This window comes from Penicillium antarcticum (genome assembly GCF_028974205.1).
Source record: "Penicillium antarcticum strain IBT 31339 chromosome Unknown utg000009l_segment0_segment0, whole genome shotgun sequence".
Classification (NCBI taxonomy): Eukaryota; Fungi; Ascomycota; class Eurotiomycetes; order Eurotiales; family Aspergillaceae; genus Penicillium; species Penicillium antarcticum.
Window position 1 is genome coordinate 2,599,897 of NW_026695307.1, and position 19,813 is coordinate 2,619,709.

Sequence of the window (19,813 nt, forward strand, 5' to 3'; positions counted from 1 at the left end):
CGCGCTGATCGCTACTCCAGTTGAGACTAGAAAGGTATGGCAATCTCCGACTCTTGAGCCTATTTCTCCTTGGACATTCCCATGTGGCTGTCGGGACTTGATCCTTGTCACTGTGTTTGCACTGTGTTTCCCGCATAAGCGCCATGCCTCCGTTACATTTGTATCTGACATTGGTGCTTTCTGCAGTTTCTGCTATATTTAGCAATTCCCTGCCCTCGAGATCGCGGGACAACGTCTGGAACAACGGTTCCGATTTCGCCAATCCAAGGCTTTGGACATTCCACACGGCAACCCTCGCATACTCGCATACTTGCAATACTCCAATATTCATCCTCTGAGCTGACATCTGGGACTGTTACGGTTCGGCATATCCACTCGGGCCACATTCGACCCCCTCCCCTCGTGTCGTTTGCCGATTATCCATCCACTCACTCCGATATCCTGGAGGCCCTGGGACACCTTGGAGCTTGATAGACCAGGCTATTCAAGAACGGTTCTTGAGGCTCTTTGGCTACTACTTGGCGCTTGCTGCATTGCGCCCGAACTCAATATCTCCGATCTCAACATACACTCTTCTTTGGATTTGGACAACAGAAGGATCTCGGCTTTCTGCGACTGCACATCAGACCGACGGAGCTGCATCACTCGCAATGCGAAACTAGAGCGGCACCCACGCGACCGATGAACACCCCCACATTTCCTCTGAGAACCCGCACCGATATTCCTCAATCTACTTTGGACCTCTCCCCATGTCAACCATGGCGTCCTCCTCGACGTCTACACAGAACAATTTGTCTGCGGACAATGTAACGGGCTTAGCGCCCATCCTCACTGATGGCACCGTGAAACGATTACCGACGAATGCGAAGGATCGGCTCTCCACCTATTCTAACGTCTCGTTCGCCTCACAAAATCGTTCGCGCCCAGGCTCCCATGTCTTCCCCATTTTCCATACTAGTCTTCCGTATGCCCTTGTACGGGACTTTGCCTACCCTTCCATTCATCCTCTCCACTACGGGCCTCCTCCCCCTCGCGCCTCCGGGGTCTCTACGCCAGCAAGTGAATATCGACGCTTGTCTGACCCACCGACTTCATGGGATACCTCGCGGGGACCTTGGTCAACGGCTCAATGGGGTAATGAACCTACCAACCATGGCCACCAGCAGTTGCCAGCCATGTCTTTCGGAGACGGTCCCCCATATAGCGAAGATGAAGACTTGCATAGCCCAGTAGTCACTTCACGCCATCGCAAGAGGTCTACCGACATGAATGGTCTCGTTGACGAGCGAGTAATGTCACGAACGGGCCAGTCAGCTGGAAATAATGATCGGGGAACGCTCGTCGGAATTAACGCTGACGGTAGTGAGACCTACTATGTGAATGATGGGGATGACTCAGACGATGGGCCAGGTGGGGAATACATAACATATCCGCCGAATGAGGGCCGGTATTCGATGATGGGATACAGTGCCCCAGGTGGCCAACAGAGTTATGAACACGACCCTGGCTTTGAGTCGGAAGATGAAATACCAGGTGGAGACCGGTACTCCAATGACTACCAGTTTGCCGTCGGTTGCCCGGATGAAGAGATGCACGGAAAGGCCGTTGCACTGTTCGACTTTACCCGAGAGCATGAGAACGAGCTTCCTCTTACCGAGGGCCAGGTGATTTACGTTTCATATCGGCACGGTCAAGGCTGGCTAGTTGCAGAAGACCCTCGAACAGGCGAGAATGGTCTCGTCCCAGAAGAATTTGTGCGGCTCTTGCGAGACATCGAAGGAGGTCTGACATCGCTGAATGGGGAGGGCCTCGAGGTTACGGGCTCAAGCGCAGATACCAATGAGTCTGATCAAGTTTCCACCCCAACTCAGACCGAGCGGCCTTCGTTGGATGGAAATACCACTCAGTCTGAAAGCCAGGCCACAAATGGCAACACTCCCTCAACCTCAACAGAGACCGCCTCGGCTGAAATGGTTTCAGACGCCGGCAATCGCACCAGCACGTCGACCAAGACCTGAAGCAGTCGACTCCGATCCAAACCCTCGGCGGCCGTGCACGGCTCACAAGGAGATGTTTCAATCTGCAACCCCACGAGCAGAAGCTTGCCGCTCTCCATGAGGAGAGTGTTTCGAGCATGAAACTGGCTCGTGGTTCTGTCTGCCGTTTCAACAGACATTCAGCACTTTGCTTTGGTGGATCATCTGCCACATCCCCAATTCAAACCAAACCAAACCAAGATCGTCAGAGTACTATCTCTGATGGGTTTTATGATATCTACACTACATGCCCAAGACCAACCCTTCACTTCTATCAACGGCTTGTCCGTTTCATCGCAAATTATACTACCCCCTTCAGCCTTACTTTCCACCCACTACCCTCTTCTCACCACCAAGCGATGGGTGGCAAAGAAATGTCCCCAACGTCTGCTTCTTAACGTATATCCCTGTCTTCACGATTGCAATTTCATATTCTTTTAATCCATACATTGTCCGGCAAATTTACCATCGAGAGAAAGTAAGTCAAAAGAGAGGATATTGGGTTCCCTCTTGGTACTGCCCCCAGTTCTTTTTATCCCAATTACTCTATTTTACAGTTACCTTTACCTTTACTCTTACTCTTACTGTTATTTCTTCCGTCGTCCTATTATCCCCCTCCCTCTGCGTTTTCTCTACCCATCCATCTATCTATCGATCTATCTACCTGTATTTAGCTTCCTTCAGCGCAGGCGTTATACCAGCATCAATGAGCATCAGCGTAATGCCTATTCGAGTCTATACTATTCTATATTCATTTGAGTCTTATATATAGTATGGCCATTGCTTTTTCTAGAGAAGAGCCACAGCTATGGAGGTCTTGTTGAATATGGATGCTCATTAATAAGATCTAACCTCGAATCAATTCGTGCTTAGACATCTCATTCAGAGTATGATGATTTTTTTGATAACCATTAACCAAATACTGCATAAGAATTGAGCCTTTTATTCAGACTCTTGAGGCTAGTGCCTGGGCAAGGGTATGAGACGACAGCTTTTTTTTACTTTTGAGATGGGAAGGGGTAGGAGGAGGGTGAAGAGGAGATCATTTAACAACTGGCTCTCTGCTCGACAGATAGACTCCTATAAGGGCCGAGGAGGGAAAAAAAGAGAATGGAGATAGAAACAGAGAATGTCGAAATGAGTATAGAAAAAAAAAAAAAAAAAAAAAAAAAACAGCAAAGAGAGAAAAAGTCTGGAATTATGAATGCTAAAAAAATCACGGCCCAGATCGCAAATCGAAAGAAATGAACATGGAATGTACTCAGTGCGAGAGAAAGAAAAATAACCAAATGGCAAATGGAAAGGCAAGATACGACACTCAAAGATCAGCCGAGTAGATCATCAAAGGCAGAGCTGGACTGCTTTTGCTGGTGCTGGCTCGGGGTAGACGCAGAGCTGGATGGAGCCGGGGCACCCCAGATACCGGCGCTGGCCTTCTCCTTGGCCATGCTAGCCAGGTTGGGGCCTTTGTTTGTGCCGGTGTTGGACTTTTGAATACCGGCGCTAGCGCTGGCGGTGGACCAAAGCGAGCCGAAGGCGTCGCCGGAGGGCTTCTTGGCTGCTTGGGTGGCGGGCTTGTTGGCTGTGGCCGTTGGGGAGGTCGCGGAGGACAAGGAGGGGGTGGAGGCATGGGAGAATGAGCCATGCTGCTGCTGGTTGTTGTTTGCGACTGAGGTGAAGTAGTTGGGCATGGCTGCTTGGTAACCTGAGGGCTTGGGTTGCTGAGATGAGGGAGAGGTGAACCCGCTGCTGGAAGGGGTTGGGGTGACCGATGTGAAGCCGACTAGGCCGTTGATGTCGGCACCTTGCGAAGCTGAGATTGGCTTTGGCGCAACGAATTGAGTGTTGGAAGTGGTGCTGGCGGTGGAGGCCGGGGGTGCAATGGCGAAGTTGGATGACGCTGTTTGGGGCTGCGGGGCGGGAGTTGCGGACTGGAAGTCGTCAAAGTCGTCGTCGTCGGCTGCGTTGTCTAGCATACTGATTCCGCTGCCGGCAGGCTGCTTGCCGACAGCAGTGGAGGTTGTGGTGACAGGCTCGTCGTCGCCAAAGTCGAAGAGGTCCGCTACCGGAGCAGGGGCAGGCTCTGGCTTGGTCGCAGGGGCCTTCGCGCGAGTGACAGGTTCGCGCGAGCGTGCGGGAGTTGCATCACCCTCGTCATATTCGTCGTACTCCTCGAATCGGTTCGTGCGTCTTCCTGTGTCCTGGAAATCGCCGCCGCCAGATGCGCCGCCAAAGCCGCCACCGTCACCATAGACGCCTCCGCTGTATCCACCGTATCCCATGCTGTCACTGCCAAAGCCTCCATACCGGCCGGAGCTAGAACTGTTCATTCCGGCACCCATGCCACCTTCAAATCCACTGAACTTGTTGCGGTTGTTCTTGGCCTTCTTGCGCTCGGTGCGAATCTGATCCACATCGCCTAGCAATTTCACCAACTCAGAGGAGCGGTTGCGCACATTGATACCCTGGTCCTTTCCGTTCATATCGATAAAGTGGAATTGCCGCAGCATGCGGATCAATGACATGTGGGATCGTGCATCGTCAACAACTCGTTCGGAACCGTTCTTGATCAAGAATTCGAGTAGCTGGAGAGACTATATATCGCGAAAGGCACGATTAGTCCGGAACAATTCTGCGCAACAAGCTGGACCTTCATACCTTATAAATCTGACGCCATTCCTCCGCGGCCTTGTCGGTGAATCGCTTGTAGATCAGGGGCATGATTTCGTTGAGCAATTGGCTGCAATCACAATAATTAGCACACGCGCATTGACACAGACGATACCAGACAGAGAACTGACTAGCTATGGGTTCCATTGGCAATCTCCTGCATCAACGTAGTCGAGGCACCCCAAGGTTCATTGTTTGTAGCTTCCCGAACCTAATCTGTGTAAGCATTGTGTCGCAAATCAATTTCGAGTCCACGCTCTCGGAGCTTTGGGTCTAGCCGGGGTATTTTGTGCGGAGGTGGGCTGTCGTGTACGGACCTTGGATTCCATCTCGGTATAGTTCATAACGGCTATGACGGAGCGGTCAAGTCAGTTACCACACTTCGTGAGACACGCAAGCTGATTTGTCTTGCCAGAGGGCTTTCGGACCAAGCGGAATTAACACTTACCATTTTGGACTTTGCGGACTCCGGCCTTGAGATCATACAAGGTCATATTGCTGACCTGATCTTTCAGATTGGAGAAATCCATGGCGAGGGGTGTTGTGACTTTCAGTCAGGACACGTAGGAAAGATAATATCTTCGGCTGAAGGGTGAGCAGTAGGAAGCGCAAGCAATTGGAAGCTGACAGCAGCAAAGGAACTGAAATCGATATCCCTCAGGACTGTTGTCAGGGCAGTTGGAGGGGATAGGATTCCAGCTGGCCCGATTGATGCGCCACGCGTCACGTGGCAACCCCTGACCTACTTCGAGTAACTATACCTGCGAGAAACAAGTTTCGAAGAAATTTGAGAGGACTTTAGGAGATCAAATATTGAATCATTTATAATTGACTCTCGCGTGGAATCATACCTGTGTACATGTCATTCGCTCGGTCAACCGAGCGCTATCGCTATGAAATCAACAAAAATACCCAAGGTATCTTAAACAAAGAAATAAAAAAAAGACAGGAAATAATAATATCAATAAGAATGTGCACCCGATTCATCCCTCGTCAAGTCCGTAAGACATATTACTCACTCATTATAGAACTTCTTCATGATCAGGTGCAAGAAAAGGTTGACATTGACCCGCATATGTCCGTCAAAGAAGTCCATGAACTGCGTGTTGTTGAACTGTGCCTGCAGCAAGTCGTCCAGCGGTACCTGTGCATTGGCGCCTGGGATCATCATATTTCCACTGCTGCCGTCAATGGTGAACACGCCGACTTCATTACTGGAAATGGTCAGATCGACACGATCCCATTGCCGCTCGGAATAGCCCTTCCAGGCGACCAGGACACCTCGATCGGCCAGCGTGCGCGCGGAGTATTTGTAAGATCCAAACTTGAAGACCTTGCCTGATTTTTGCAATTCTCTCTGATGATCCCACTGCTTGGTGAACGGCATCAGGAAACGCTTCTTTCCCTTCTTGTTCTGCAACGTAATCATGGCCTGCTCGATGTAGTCGTTGTAGGTCTTGAGCTGTTGATCAAGGTACACGGCTTGGCCGCTCAGACGCTGAGAAGTTAATCGAGCACCTTCCAGTTCACGCTCTCGCTGGATTCGGCGACGATGCTTGGTGCGAATGTCAGATGCGATGGCATTCAACAGGTCCTGATAATGGTTGTGACGGTTGATCTTGCCGCTTTGTTCGAGTCGAAGGATGTTCTCGAGTGCGATACCCTTGAGCTCTGCATAGCCCATGGATCCAATGTCAATCAAGCTATTAGCCTCGGAGTAGGCACCTCGGCGAGGGCTGTTTGTGTTGATCTCCTCGTGAACCAGTGTCTGCCACCTTTCTTCATCTTCAACTGTCGGTGGCTTGAGCATGACATCCATCAAGTTGGAGCCGGTCTGGACCCGAATGATGTAGAGAATACAACGTTTGGTCTCCATAAAGAGCGTTTTGATGTCGGCTTCCGGGTCTGGGAAAATGGTCAGTAAAGGGAAGGATAGGGAATAAGTTGTAATGCTTACCTTCAACTTGAGCCAGCTTGGGGTTCAACGTGAGGTTGATCTCGGTAGAGCTGACGGCCATCAATTCGTTTTCGTTGCTCTTGACGTTACCCAGTTCACGAACAAGATCTTTGAGGAAGTCGTCGGGGTGGGTGCACATGTGGTTGATCTCTGATGCGACCAGCTGGTGAATCGAGAAGATGTCGGACATCTTAATGTACAGTGTGGGTTTGGCCTTGGCATAGAGATCGTTGAACTCGTCAATGTCGAAATAGGTCTCTGCATCCTGGACCGAGATCACTTTGTCGTGTTAGTCATATTGTAGACGGGAAAACGGTAGTTGAAAACTTACTCTGGCCCCAAATCCGGCCTAGGCGCTGGATTGACTCCGCGATGTAGGTGTTGAGTGGCTGGAGATAGACATTTTCGGCACCGAAGAGTCTTCCAGAAGCGATTTGTGCGACAACCTTGGAGATTTCTCCCAGATTGCGCTTTTGTTCTTGGGTCAAACCTCGGTCCACGACTCCATATTTTTCTGGCTCTAGCACAGCGGGTTGGAAATAGTTCTTCCATACCCAGTGGCCAACCGTTTGAAGGATGAATCCTGGGTCTTCGCCAGAGAAGCGTTCGAGCAGATTTTGGTACATCTGCTGTGCGAGGTATCTGGTACCGAATGGCATACGGTAGAGGAAGTCCTCAAAGCCCAGGAAGAACTGATCAACAATATCACGCAGATCTTGCAGATGCTGAATGAATGTCTCTCTGGTTTCAGGATCACGGATGGCTTCCTCTCTAGGAAGATCTGGCTGTCGGCGGCTTCGTTGGCCGGTCTGAAGCTCCTCGTTATTAATTGCAGAACGGTAGATTTGAATGGGGTCACTCTCCAGGTCAAGATCCGGGTTGTCAATGACAGACTCCTTCACAACTGTTCCCAGCACATCGCGCATGAACTTTCGGTCTCGGGGTGACTTGGCATATGAGGCGAAAAGCTTGTTCCAGAAGGATGTGCAGCGCAGGTACTCGGGGAGTGAGGTGAAGCTCTCAATATCTTCTTTGACAGATCGTGACAGAAGCTTGATGAGGTAATACTCTTCACGTCTTTTCTGGGAATAACCGAAGAGACCCATCATCAAGTGCCTGATCCTCTCATATTCCTTGTCCGAGGTATTGACCTCGCGCAGTCGCCTAAACAGCCGAGCCAAATACTGTGATTGGGTTTGAAGGAGGAAGAAGAACACCTGATATTGGTCAAGCTTCTTTCTCGAGGTCTTGTTCAGGGCTTTGAGATCGTACGGATCCTTGGAAGAGATCTCAGTGTTGGACAGAAGGTTTCCAATGTGGCCACCGAAATGTTTTTGATGCTTGACAACCTCGTCTAGTGTGATCTTGTTCTTGACAAGGAGGGCGATCTTGATGTCAAGTTGACTGATGTATTGTTCTGCCATCTCATTCTGTCGCACCTGCTGAACAACCACCTTTCGCAGTCGCTCGAATTCAATCTCCTCATCAAAGTCGAAATCGCTATCGTTGAGGAGATGAACGAAGCCCTTCACTGTGCCAACAGGAGGGTTCTTTCCACTGGTCAAGCTCTTGTAAGCCTGACCCTGGATCCGGCCTCGAATGACACTCTGTGCCTTGATAACCTTCTCCATGTTTTCGTTATAGTGTTGACGCCGTTCTTCGAATTGGGTGCGGATGAGAATTCCTCTTGCACGCGATTGAAGATCGGTAATGAAGTCTTCCTCGGCCTCAAGATCCGTCAAAATATCGCCAACCTCGACTCGCGCGATCATTGCCCGGGAGAGCGCTTGAAGCTGAACAATTTCCTCCTCATTCTCTTCCAGGCGAGACAGTATGTCACCAACCTCGATACGCGAGATGGCAGCACGAGCAAGAGCCTGGAGATCAATAATGGCAGGCTCCTCCTGTTCCAATGCATTGCGTTGTGCGAGCAAGTGGCTCCGGTGGACCACAGCTCGAGCTCGAGACTGCAAGTCCAGTATTACTGGTTCCTCCTGAGAGAGAGCGGCCCTTTGCTCGTCCAATGACTTCCTCAACGCCTGTCCCCTGATAATACCCTGGAGGTCAATCACTGGAGATAGATGTTCAGCAAGCTCAACGCGAAGAGCCGTGGTGTTCTTTCTCACGGCAGCGGCTCGTGCTAGAGCTTGCAGTGCTGCACATTCATCCTCAGTCAATGCCAGTTCTTGCAACAGTTGACAGTGGCGTGTTCTAGCTAGCAAGGCCCTGACATTAGATTGAACAGTCGTGACCTGGGCTGCTTCTTTGCTGAGTAAAGCCTTTGTTTCAGACACTTTCTGACGAGCTAAGGATCCTCGGATGACAGCCTGTAGGGACCGGACTGGAGTCTCAACTTCTTTGACTTCATACGACTGGGCATTCATTCGGCTTCGGCACAAGACACCTCTGATGGCAGCTTGGAGAGATGTGACTTGAGTTTCTGATTGCCGAGACTCGTCGTATTGGTCTCCAACGCTCATACGTTGCAATGCACCTCTGATCGCCGATTGAAGGCTGATCACATCGCTTTCTGCTTGTCGAGTTTGTTCGTATTGATAAGAAACGCTCATTCGTTGCAATGCACCTCTAATGGCAGATTGGAGGTTGATGACATCGTTTTGTGATTGTCGGGATTTCTCGTATTGATCACCAACGTTCATACGTTGCAGCGCACCCCTGATCGCGGCCTGGAATTGCTTGATTCCAGACTCTTCTCGTCGCACCCGAGTCTGCAGGAGAGCACCTAGTGAACGGGCCTTCGATGCTCGAATCAAGCTCTGAAGTTGTAAAATATCATACTCTTGGGCCTGGCGCCATTGCTGGTCGCCTTGTTGACGACGGCGTACAATAAACCCTCGACCGATTGCTTGTAGCTCAGCTGCAAATTGGTACATGCTGAGTCGGTAATTACTGATCTGGCGTGCAAAGTCTCCGCGGATGCGTGACTGCAATTCAATCAAGAGTGGCTCAAAGTCCCACAAATCTCCCATGGTATTGCCAAGCTGCAATCGCAGCATCGCGCCTCTGATTTGCGCCTGGAAGTCACAAATCTCAGCTTCATTTTCGTGTAGTTCACGATCTATGCGTTCCTCCTCTGACTCGACGGGCTCGGGCTCAGGTTCGGGCTCAGCGCCAAAGTTTGCTGCCATGCCCGCAAAGCTAGGCATGCTGACACCGGATTTGTCGAGACCTTTCTGGGTTTTCTCAAGCTCATGATGTTCGAACTCGAGCTGACCCACCAAGTTGCCCATTCGGAAGTCCAGCATGCCATTCTTGAAAAGAAGCCAGGACAAGGCGTGGATACAGTGAATGACCTTGGGAAGATTCTTTTTCTCGTACAAATCGATGAGTTCGAATCGAAACAGTTCCGGAAGCTCAATTTCGTCAAGGAATCGGAAGAACAAGGCGATGTTATCCGAGTGACGGTACTGTAACTTTGGGTGTCGGAAAATGCGCAAGGTTCGGCCAGAGTACATGGCTTGCACTACTTCTGCTAGAGTCACACCGTCTCTAAGCCCTTCCTCCAGCTGAACAATCGGTGGAATCTGCTTTTGAATCACATCTTCGATCCATTGTTTGGCTTCTCCAATATGGCACAGATACTCGTATGCTTGAATGAATTGTCGTTGCTGGTCCATCCAGTTGCCAGCCGCCCATGAAGAAGCTTTCGGCTTCTCTGGAGATATTGCGCCATTCCTTCCGGCTACCGAGCCCGCACGCTTCAACCGTCGTCGGCCCTGTAGACCCACCACCGATCCTGTCGAAGAGCCGAACTGGAAATCCTCACCTTCGCCTGACTGTGCGATCTTGGAAAGGGTTCTCAAATGACCAGTGGATGATTTTTGGAATGTTTCGAGCTCTGGCGCTGAGAGCTGGGCGGTCAGCTGCGGAGGACCATGCGATAGCGATTTCTGAGGCGATGAGGGTCTCGAGTTTCCGGTAACAGGAGAGAAATGGTGGGGAGAGACGGGTGGTGAGGTTTGAGACTCGAAAGCGTGGGCTTTGTGACGCGGAGACTCGTTTTCTTGCTGGCGGACGTGGCGTGATTCGGGTGTGCTGGGTCGAGCGTCCTTCCAGGGATGTGATTCATCGAGTGTGTTGCTTCGTGAGTGGCGATATCCCCCCGTGTTCGGGGTAGACGATACATTCGGCGCTTGTGAGAGTGGGCGCAGTGATCGGCGAATGTTATCGTATGCTGAGCCAGCATTGGAGTAGGTTCTTCGTTCCATTGCGTCCGTTACGGTGCTTGTTGATCCTATACTGCCAGCTTCACTCTTCCCTCGCAAATGACCCAATGTGTTTGATATCGACGCATTAGAAGAGACAGTGCTGGTTCGGCTCGGGGCAAATGAGCTGGACGCGACAGAATATGCAGACGAGTTCGTAGACGCTGTCGAGCCGTGTCGTAATGGGCTGGTGGACTGCGCAGGAAGGTCCGTCTGGGCCCGTTTGAGTGACGGGAATTGACTTGACATCACTTGGTTTGAAAGCGGGTATGCGAAATCGATGGGGGATTCCTGTGTTTGATTGACCGCATCCCTGCTCTGGCAGAATAAGCGGAATGCGCGGGTCAAACAAGGTCTCAGACCAAAAGAGATGGATGCCGAGATACGAAATCAAGGGCGAGTTCGCATTGGAAAATGGACAGGTATGTCGCGAGATTCTTGTTGACGGTGGGGGAGGCAAGTGCGACCGAGATTCCCCAAAACGGGGCACAGGGGGGGCACAACAAATCTCCAGATCGGGTATAGCGCTATCAGGTGATTGTGGCTTGTCGATCTTGGATCACGTGCATCCTGCGATATTGGCGATGTATCAGTCTATTTGTACTATATTTATCATATCAAAGGAGATCTAGGATTATGTTTGCTACAACATAGCCTGGTCTGTGCTTCAGTCTTGGAAATCCCAATGTCGTACTTTATCGCCAGGGTCTATACAGCCTTGGCGTCAGTGGCTGGTGTTCGATTTGGCAAGTTTTAGTGCCTCGTAGTCCCGTGCGACCATCATATTCGGTACCAGCCTTGCAGTCTTACTGTGCTTTCTTTTTTGTTTTTTTCTACTGTGCAGATAAGTGAACACTTACCAGTTTCGCATTTTTGGGCATTGGGTTTGAGATATAGATATTACATCTCTTTATCACGCTGCAAGCTTGTACATCTGGCACCAATAGATCGTTGCGATCATTAACAAATTACGGGTCATACTAATCCCGATGGACAGTTATGATATTGTGGTCTTGATCTTAGTATAGCAATCCAGGTGGCATTGATTAGACCTTTCTGACTTATATTTTCCTATACCCAGCAGGCATGCAGCGGGTTACACCTCATACGAGGATATATATATCCCTGGAAATTGAGTTAACTCAAAATTTATACATGACCTTACCCAAACTCATAACTCTCATCACACCAGACCACCAAAAATAGGTATTCTCTCCCTAAGTCTCGAACACACAGATACAAGTGAATCATTGCGCAATAGCTGAGCCGGGTGAACCGACCCCGCCAATACGACCCAAGAAACCAGCTGACAAACATTTTCCCTCACTGTGATCAACAAAGTCATTACATCGGTGACTTTTCCTCCTTCAATCTATCTTCTTCATCATGACGTCCCTCAGTTCGCAGCCTCGCTACATTTACAAGATCGTGCCGTCCACCTCGCCGGTCCGTGAGCCTATTCCCGAGCGGCTTGCGGTCAGTGACCTCGATCAGGACTCTGGCTACATCCACCTCTCGCAGGCGCATCAGGTCCCAACCACATTGAAGACCTTCTTCGCCGAAGAGCCTCTGGTCTATGTATTGCGCATCGAGTACCACCGCGTGATCCAAGATATCAAATGGGAATCACCAGACGGGAAGGTTAGCGGTCCTCGACCTGGCGAGGAACTTTTCCCTGTGAGTTAAGCATATTAGTTCCAACGCTAACTATCCGCTAATATGGAGAAAGCATCTTTACAATGGACTGAGATTGGGTAGAGAAGAGGTCGAGAGCGTTGCCATTTGGCAGAATGACGAGGGGTGGGACAAAGCTCTCGCTGGAGCGAGGCCTTGGCTTCTATCTTGATTTTATGTTCAGTTGCATGTTCAGTTGCAGTTCAATGTGATACCAAAGACAAGAACACGCTTTGTCTATTCCCGCAAATTTGATCTCAGTGACAATTACAATTTTGGAAGAGTAGAAACAGCCCATTGTAGCGCTCATCAGTCTCTGAGCGGATAACAGCGGAGAACCTGCCCGTGTATTTAGATACCAAGTTACCTTGCTGAAATGGTGTTGGTACAGATAATTGTTGGCCACTCACAGTATAAAGTAGCATGCGTACTAGCCAAGAAAACGAAGCTTGTCGCAACCTCACTTGGCTCCCTGGTCGCCCAAGCCCAACTTTGTGACCCCAGCCCTCCATTTGCTCAGCGTCTCGAATACCGACTTGAATTGGGGTGTAGATGGCCCTGGACTGGAAGGAATAAAGTCAATACATGGTTTCCTGCAATGGAGGGTGACGCTCACGCTACTGCATTAACTCCGATGCCTTTGGGAACCAATTATGTGCCTAACGATCAAGTGAATAAGATGACAGTTCCTTTGGTTGCAGAATAACCAATCATCGTTGCTGATCCACGAAAAGCTACAATCGAAGAAGTGTTGATGATTCTGCAACACACCAGCAATGTATTATATCCCAGAAACGAAGAAAGAACTTACAAATCACCTCGAGACATATGAGGAAGCTCAAACTTCGCCATCGCAATCATTTGTACTATGTTGGTTCGGGATAGGTCCTCAACCTTGTCCAGGTCGATATCCACGAATTCCTGAGTCATTTACTGCTTTGATGCGTTATTCACAAGAATGTTGATCTTGCAATATCTGCGACATCAACCATTAGTCGTCTCATCCCTGGAATAATACTTCAGACTCGCTTCTGCACATGTTCATTCACTGCATGGAGACACACTTTTTTATCTCTCAAGTCACCCGAAATCAAGAAACAACCCCGTTTTATCTTTCTTAATAGATCTCTTTCCTCTGCATCTGATTGCTCTGTCCACAGGGAATCGATTGTCAAATCCGCACCCTCTCTTGCCATCAAAACAGCCACAGATCGCCCAATTCCAGAACCAAACACTTCTTAGCCACCGTTAATATAGCTGGTATTACACATACTCTCCGCTGGTGATGAGTGCCTTTTTGTTCTTCAGTTTGCCTGAACCGGAATATTCAGTGAAGCCGCCACTGCCTTCCAATTTGGTCGATTCGCTAAGCAAAGTCATTATGCTTTCCAAGCTAGACCCTTGGATTAACTTTGGTCTTTATTCACGGTGATTTAATCCCCACCCTGGTTTATTCTGACTCTGTGCTTCTGGTGTCGGATTGAAGGCACCATGCTCGCCCATTGCTGAATCCAAGTCCATGTTCGAATGAGTTGACTCAAATTCATAGGGTATGTATTAGAGGCTTTTGACAGCATGAAGAATTGTGTACCGGTCAGCCAAGACATGATTTATTGAAAACTATTTGCCCCATATGCTCTATCATTCAGTAAGCATTATTGTTGTTTGTCGGGTATACGGATATACTATACGGACCGCTCCAGGAACCGGCAGTATGCATGTCCAGGTGGCCACTCAATGTCCGTGTTACATGATGGACAAATATCCAAATCCATCAATGAGAGGTTGCATCAGATCAAAAGTAAAGCAACCATATGCAGATATAGTCCAGGTACCTCTTCACACATTGGAGCAGCTCACCGCCCTGAAGAACCTCGTTTATCAGCCAATTAACGGCGTCAACCAGACAAGCGCCGGTACGCTAAGCCCAATCAAGGAAGGCCAAAAGCCTGATGTGGCCGTGCACGGAAGAGAAAAGGATGTAATTTTTCGCTCGAACATTTTCTTCTTCTTTTTCTTTCTTGGGAAAGCTCGACTTTCTCCATCAGCAGAACGTTTTCTTTCTGTTGATTAGTTTAACTCAAGTCGTGTCTCATTTTTTGTTTTCGGGACATTCTTCTTATTCATAATGCCTATCAGCGCCAACGACGCTGCTCCCGGAGCTGCCATGAAGGCTGAGATCCAGGACTACGCCAACGCCCTGGAGGTGTTGAAGTCCTACACTACCCCCGATGGTTTGGACGCTGACACCCTGCTTGACTCTGACAAGCACGGTGCTTTGACCTACAACGATTTCCTGATCCTCCCCGGTTACATCGGTAAGCCGAACCCCGCGCCGATTGAAAAAAAAAAAAAAAAAAAAAAAAGAAAGAGAGCCATTACTAATTGGTATAGGTTTCGCTGCCCACGAGGTTGACCTGACCACCCCCGTCACTAAGCGTATCTCGCTGAAGGCACCCCTTGTGTCCTCCCCGATGGACACTGTCACCGAGCACAACATGGCTATCCACATGGCCCTGCTCGGTGGTCTTGGTGTGATTCACCACAACTGCTCCCCCGAGGACCAGGCCGAGATGGTCCGCAAGGTCAAGAGATACGAGAACGGTTTCATCCTGGACCCCGTTGTCCTCTCTCCCACCGCCACCGTCGGTGAGGCCAAGGAGCTCAAGGCCAAGTGGGGATTCGGTGGCTTCCCTGTCACTGGTAAGTCAAATATTTCTCAATTCCCCTGCAGCACCAACCCCCACCTTGCATGATGACCCAACATCTTTAATTTATAACTTTCGTTCCACTGTAGCGGCGAAAGCCGCATTGTAGAGAACCGATATTGTCTGAGCAATTTTGTCTATCTTTTGACTTTGTCTTCACACATTAGCTTTTGTCAGCAGAATGCTAATGTTGAGTCACAGAGAACGGAACCCTCCGCTCCAAGCTCGTTGGTATGGTCACCTCCCGTGATATTCAGTTCCACCGTGAGCTGAACGATCCCGTGACTGCCATCATGGCCACGGATCTTGTTACTGCCCCTGCCGGTACCACCCTGCAGGAGGCTAACGAGGTTCTCCGTCAGTCCAAGAAGGGCAAGCTCCCCATTGTTGACTCCAACGGTAACATCGTCTCTTTGCTTTCCCGCTCTGATTTGATGAAGAACCTCCACTACCCCCTCGCCTCCAAGTTGCCCGACTCTAAGCAGCTCATCTGTGCCGCCGCTATCGGTACTCGTGAGGAGGATAAGTCCCGCCTCAAGCTCCTTGTTGAGGCTGGCCTTGACATTGTTATCCTGGACAGCTCCCAGGGTAACAGCATGTACCAGATCGAGATGATCAAGTACGTCAAGAAGACCTTCCCTGAGATTGATGTTATCGGCGGAAACGTCGTTACCCGTGAGCAGGCTGCTGCTCTGATCTCTGCCGGTGTCGATGGCCTGAGAATTGGCATGGGCTCCGGTAGTGCCTGTATCACCCAGGAGGTCATGGCTGTTGGCCGTCCCCAGGCCGCCGCCGTGCGCAGCGTTGCTTCATTCGCCGCTCGCTTCGGTGTCCCCTGTATTGCCGACGGTGGTGTCCAAAACATTGGTCACATTGTCAAGGGTCTGGCCATGGGTGCCAGCACTGTCATGATGGGTGGTCTCCTTGCCGGTACCACCGAGTCCCCTGGCGAGTACTACGTCAGCAACGAGGGTCAGCTCGTCAAGGCCTACCGTGGTATGGGCTCCATCGCCGCCATGGAGGACAAGAAGGCCGGCAACGGTGCCAAGGACAGCAAGGCCAGCAACGCTGGTACCGCTCGCTACTTCTCCGAGAAGGCCAACGTACTTGTTGCCCAGGGTGTCGCTGGCTCAGTCCTCGACCGTGGCTCCGTCACCAAGTTCATTCCTTACCTCGTTGCCGGTATCCAGCACTCTCTGCAGGATATTGGTCGACCCAGTCTGACCGCTATGCACCAAGGTGTCAACGATGGCACTGTCCGCTTCGAGATGCGTAGTGCCAGCGCCATGACTGAGGGTAACGTTCACGGCCTCCACTCCTACGACAAGAAGCTTTATGCTTAAGATTCAAGCTTCTTGTTAATTGGTCTTTTTTTCGTTGTGAATATGTCTCGGGTCCGACCCGATGAAATATGGCCTGGAAAATAAAAAAGGGGTAAAGGATAGGAGTTTACGATTTGAAGATTTACGCCATCTCTGTTAATGAGCAAACATGTTTACTTTTTCACTCAGCTATCATTCTTTGTAAACCAGTAGATGTACATCAGTGGCCAGTAGTCCTTTCACAAGGCACATCTCTAAATAAATTAGATAACCAACTCAAGGTACTCGAAAATGGCCAAAAAAGAGATCAAAGAAGAGGGCCAAATTCAGGCACAAACAGTGCAACAGATGAAACATTCACTTCGAGGTGTTTGTTGAAAGACTGCGTGATGCTTTATGGCCTTTGTAATAAGTTAACCTATACAATAGAGTCAATGTACTGTAGTTTGTCCAAGCACATGGCGCCGCGTTCGGCTAAACTCGATGTGGTTAAGCTGCACGCGGGGTAACAGGGGACAGCCTAGGCTCTCGGGTCATTGTCTTCTATAAACACCAGGGCTTGTTGCTCGGCTTTAAGATTTTGAGATGTCGACCATATTCCAACATCTCAGCGGCCGATTTACACACACATTGGGCCGTCGAAGTTCTCCCAGCCTCATTATTCGCGCATTTCCATCTCACATTCGGCCGAAGTCCCTTCAACGCCTAAATTGTATAGCTGCACAGAGAACTTATTCATCAGATACAAATCCAAACATCCAAAATCCGAAAATGCCTCGAGCTAAGGAAGGTGGACAGAAGAAGCAGCCCGCGGTACCCCGTCCCAGTTCCAGGTAAGCAGCCCCTGCATGACGTGTGAAAGGCTGCCGCATCTCCCTCTACATTTAATCAAGGCTCATAACTAATTATATCAGTGTATTACTTGTCTCTTCAAAGAACGAGATCCTTCTCCTTCATCGCGTCCAGACATCTAGCTCTTTCGCCTCTGCCCATGTCTTCCCAGGCGGCAACCTATCCACCCAAGACGGGCCATGTCCTCCACCAGAAGATTCAGCAAGGCACGAGGACTCACCTAGCTATAGACGTGCAGCGATTAGAGAGCTCTTTGAAGAGAGTGGAATCCTCCTCGCAATTGACCGGACCTCAGGGAAAATGCTCGCCGTTGACGAACCTACCCGGGAGGCTGGCCGGAAACTAATCCATCAGAACAAGGTCACATTTGAGGAGTGGCTTAAGCAGCAGAATCCCAATGCCGAGCCTGATCTAGGTGAGTGTCTAGTTCATCTTACCCATGTTGTGTTTCGTTTAGGCGAGCCTTGACTGACTTCACAAAAGATCAATTGATCCCGTTCACGCGTTGGGTTACACCTACTAACGTTCCTAAGCGATACACCACTCAGATGTATCTATATTTCTTACCCTTGCCTGCAAATGTGGACAAGAATCTTCTCGCTGAACTGCCTGCAGAAGGCGAACGCGATGAGCTCGAGGTCCCCACTAGTGATGGGGGGATTGAAGTTACAGAGGCGCAGTTCCTTCCCGCATCGGCGTGGATCAGCCGTGCGCAGAAGGCAGAGATCATTCTCTTCCCGCCACAGTTCCTTCTCTTGCATCTGGTATCAGGCTTCCTAGACAAGGAGCCTCGAGCATGTGCTTCTCTTGAGGATATGGAGAAACGCCGTCAAGCGCTCGTCGAATTTGTACATTCGGGATCTCCGCCTTGGACGCAGAAGTGTATATCTCCGACCATGATTCAGATGACTAGTGATGGGAGGGCTGTCCTGGCCCTTGATAAACCTGGGCCTGAGTTGAAAGGGTCAGGCAAGCGGGGCGAATCTGATAGAGTTGTTCTTGTGCGGTTTAAGAAGGGCAGTGCGAGAGAAGTGGCTATTGGGTGGAAGAAGGAAATTCTTGAACAAGAACGGGAAAAGAGCAATCTTTAGAATACATGTGTAACCTACTGCATAAGGTTAACATTAACAAAGCAAGTCTACATTGATACTTCTATAAAACCCAAGACACCGCCTTGAATTGCCACGGTCCATGATTGGCGCGTCTCACCACGCATTCCCCACATCGGCGCCAGCCCTCGACAAAAGGTCACATGACCCACACAAATCATTTGAGTCTTGAATTTAATGTGCGGCAGAAAAACCCTCCACCTCCAACCTCACCGTCGCCCGTCAAAACCTCACCACCAAACCCGCCAAAATGGAGAACGACAAGGGAGAGATCGTCGATCTGTACGTGCCATGGCTTCCAATCCTGTCACCCCAGTCCCAATATACCCAGTGTCCTGTCCCCTCGATGGCCCGTCGACTTTCAGCAATTCCTCGATCCAAACCTAAGGAGATGGCAAAGCGAGTTGAAAAATAAGCGCACAAAGAAAGAAGAAACATCCATATCGGAATTTGAGATCGTTGCGAGCCATCGGACACAGGAAATACCCGGGCTGGAGGGACAATCCGCAAAGCCACACAGAAGAATAGACAACTAACATGACCTTCCTCTCCACAGCTACGTGCCCCGCAAGTGCAGCGCCACCAACCGCATCATCAAGGCCAACGACCACGCCTCCGTCCAGATCTCCGTCGGCAAGGTTGACGAGAACGGTCGCTACACCGGCGAGAACGAGACCTTCGCTCTCTGCGGCTTCATCCGTGCTCGCGGCGAGAGCGACGACTCCTTCAACCGCCTCGCTCAGCGTGACGGTTTCCTCAAGAACGTCTGGTCCGCCCAGCGGTAAATTATCTACAGCGATGTGGTTTTTCACCGGAGGTGGTGTTGACGGGTTGATTTGATGGTATGTGACTAGCGACTCACAACCTATATGGTATTCAAATAGCTAATCATGGTATCGCAGAGGAACCGTGGCTTGATGGTCCGTGTTCGGGGAGTTGGTTCTCATGACCAAAAGAAGGATGAAGGGATATAGTCACATGTTCCTTGATTCTTGTTTTTCTTTTTCTCCTCCGAGAAACCCTGTTTTCCTACTGTCCTATCTATCGAAATGAATGGAATCGACGACTTAATGGGTCAGGTTTTTTCTCTAAGAATCCCCCGCCTGTTCTCTTGCTGCGATAGAATCTCCCGTCAACACTCATGAAGCAAAAGCAAAAAAATGCAATGCCAAAAAATCGAAATGTTCTCCCTTTTCATTATATATCTCTTAGGGCTCACCTCACCGCCTTTGTTGTTGTGTTTATCTGCCTCTTTCCTC

At 49.9% G+C, this 19,813-nt stretch overlaps 6 protein-coding genes across 6 annotated transcripts; 4 read left to right on the forward strand and 2 right to left on the reverse strand.

Moving 5' to 3' along the window:
• Window positions 1-758: 758 nt before the first annotated feature.
• On the forward strand, window positions 759-2,018 carry N7508_009338 (adaptor protein NBP2; the record flags this gene model as incomplete). The annotated part of the gene is made up of 1 exon (XM_058467401.1): window positions 759-2,018. The coding sequence occupies one exon, from the start codon at window positions 759-761 to the stop codon at window positions 2,016-2,018; it is 1,260 nt and encodes a 419-aa protein (XP_058315247.1).
• A 1,343-nt stretch (window positions 2,019-3,361) lies between these two features.
• Window positions 3,362-5,236, reverse strand: N7508_009339 (ENTH domain-containing protein; the record flags this gene model as incomplete). Its single annotated transcript, XM_058467402.1, has 5 exons — window positions 3,362-4,630; window positions 4,695-4,776; window positions 4,838-4,917; window positions 5,024-5,055; window positions 5,155-5,236. 5 exons carry the CDS (start codon window positions 5,234-5,236, stop codon window positions 3,362-3,364), a joined length of 1,545 nt encoding a protein of 514 aa, XP_058315248.1.
• Window positions 5,237-5,721: 485 nt separating this feature from the next.
• N7508_009340 (putative Ras GTPase activating protein) lies at window positions 5,722-11,138 on the reverse strand (the record flags this gene model as incomplete). Its single annotated transcript, XM_058467403.1, has 3 exons — window positions 5,722-6,611; window positions 6,664-6,942; window positions 6,995-11,138. 3 exons carry the CDS (start codon window positions 11,136-11,138, stop codon window positions 5,722-5,724), a joined length of 5,313 nt encoding a protein of 1,770 aa, XP_058315249.1.
• A 1,137-nt stretch (window positions 11,139-12,275) lies between these two features.
• N7508_009341 (DUF952 domain-containing protein) lies at window positions 12,276-12,735 on the forward strand (the record flags this gene model as incomplete). The annotated part of the gene is made up of 2 exons (XM_058467404.1): window positions 12,276-12,566; window positions 12,619-12,735. 2 exons carry the CDS (start codon window positions 12,276-12,278, stop codon window positions 12,733-12,735), a joined length of 408 nt encoding a protein of 135 aa, XP_058315250.1.
• A 1,956-nt stretch (window positions 12,736-14,691) lies between these two features.
• On the forward strand, window positions 14,692-18,536 carry N7508_009342 (Cystathionine beta-synthase core; the record flags this gene model as incomplete). The annotated part of the gene is made up of 6 exons (XM_058467405.1): window positions 14,692-14,881; window positions 14,958-15,266; window positions 15,473-16,567; window positions 17,375-17,426; window positions 17,508-17,860; window positions 17,929-18,536. The coding sequence occupies 6 exons, from the start codon at window positions 14,692-14,694 to the stop codon at window positions 18,534-18,536; spliced, it is 2,607 nt and encodes an 868-aa protein (XP_058315251.1).
• A 203-nt stretch (window positions 18,537-18,739) lies between these two features.
• rps21 (40S ribosomal protein eS21) lies at window positions 18,740-19,339 on the forward strand (the record flags this gene model as incomplete). The annotated part of the gene is made up of 2 exons (XM_058467406.1): window positions 18,740-18,836; window positions 19,111-19,339. The coding sequence occupies exons 1-2, from the start codon at window positions 18,805-18,807 to the stop codon at window positions 19,337-19,339; spliced, it is 261 nt and encodes an 86-aa protein (XP_058315252.1). The 5' UTR covers window positions 18,740-18,804.
• Window positions 19,340-19,813: the final 474 nt, after the last annotated feature.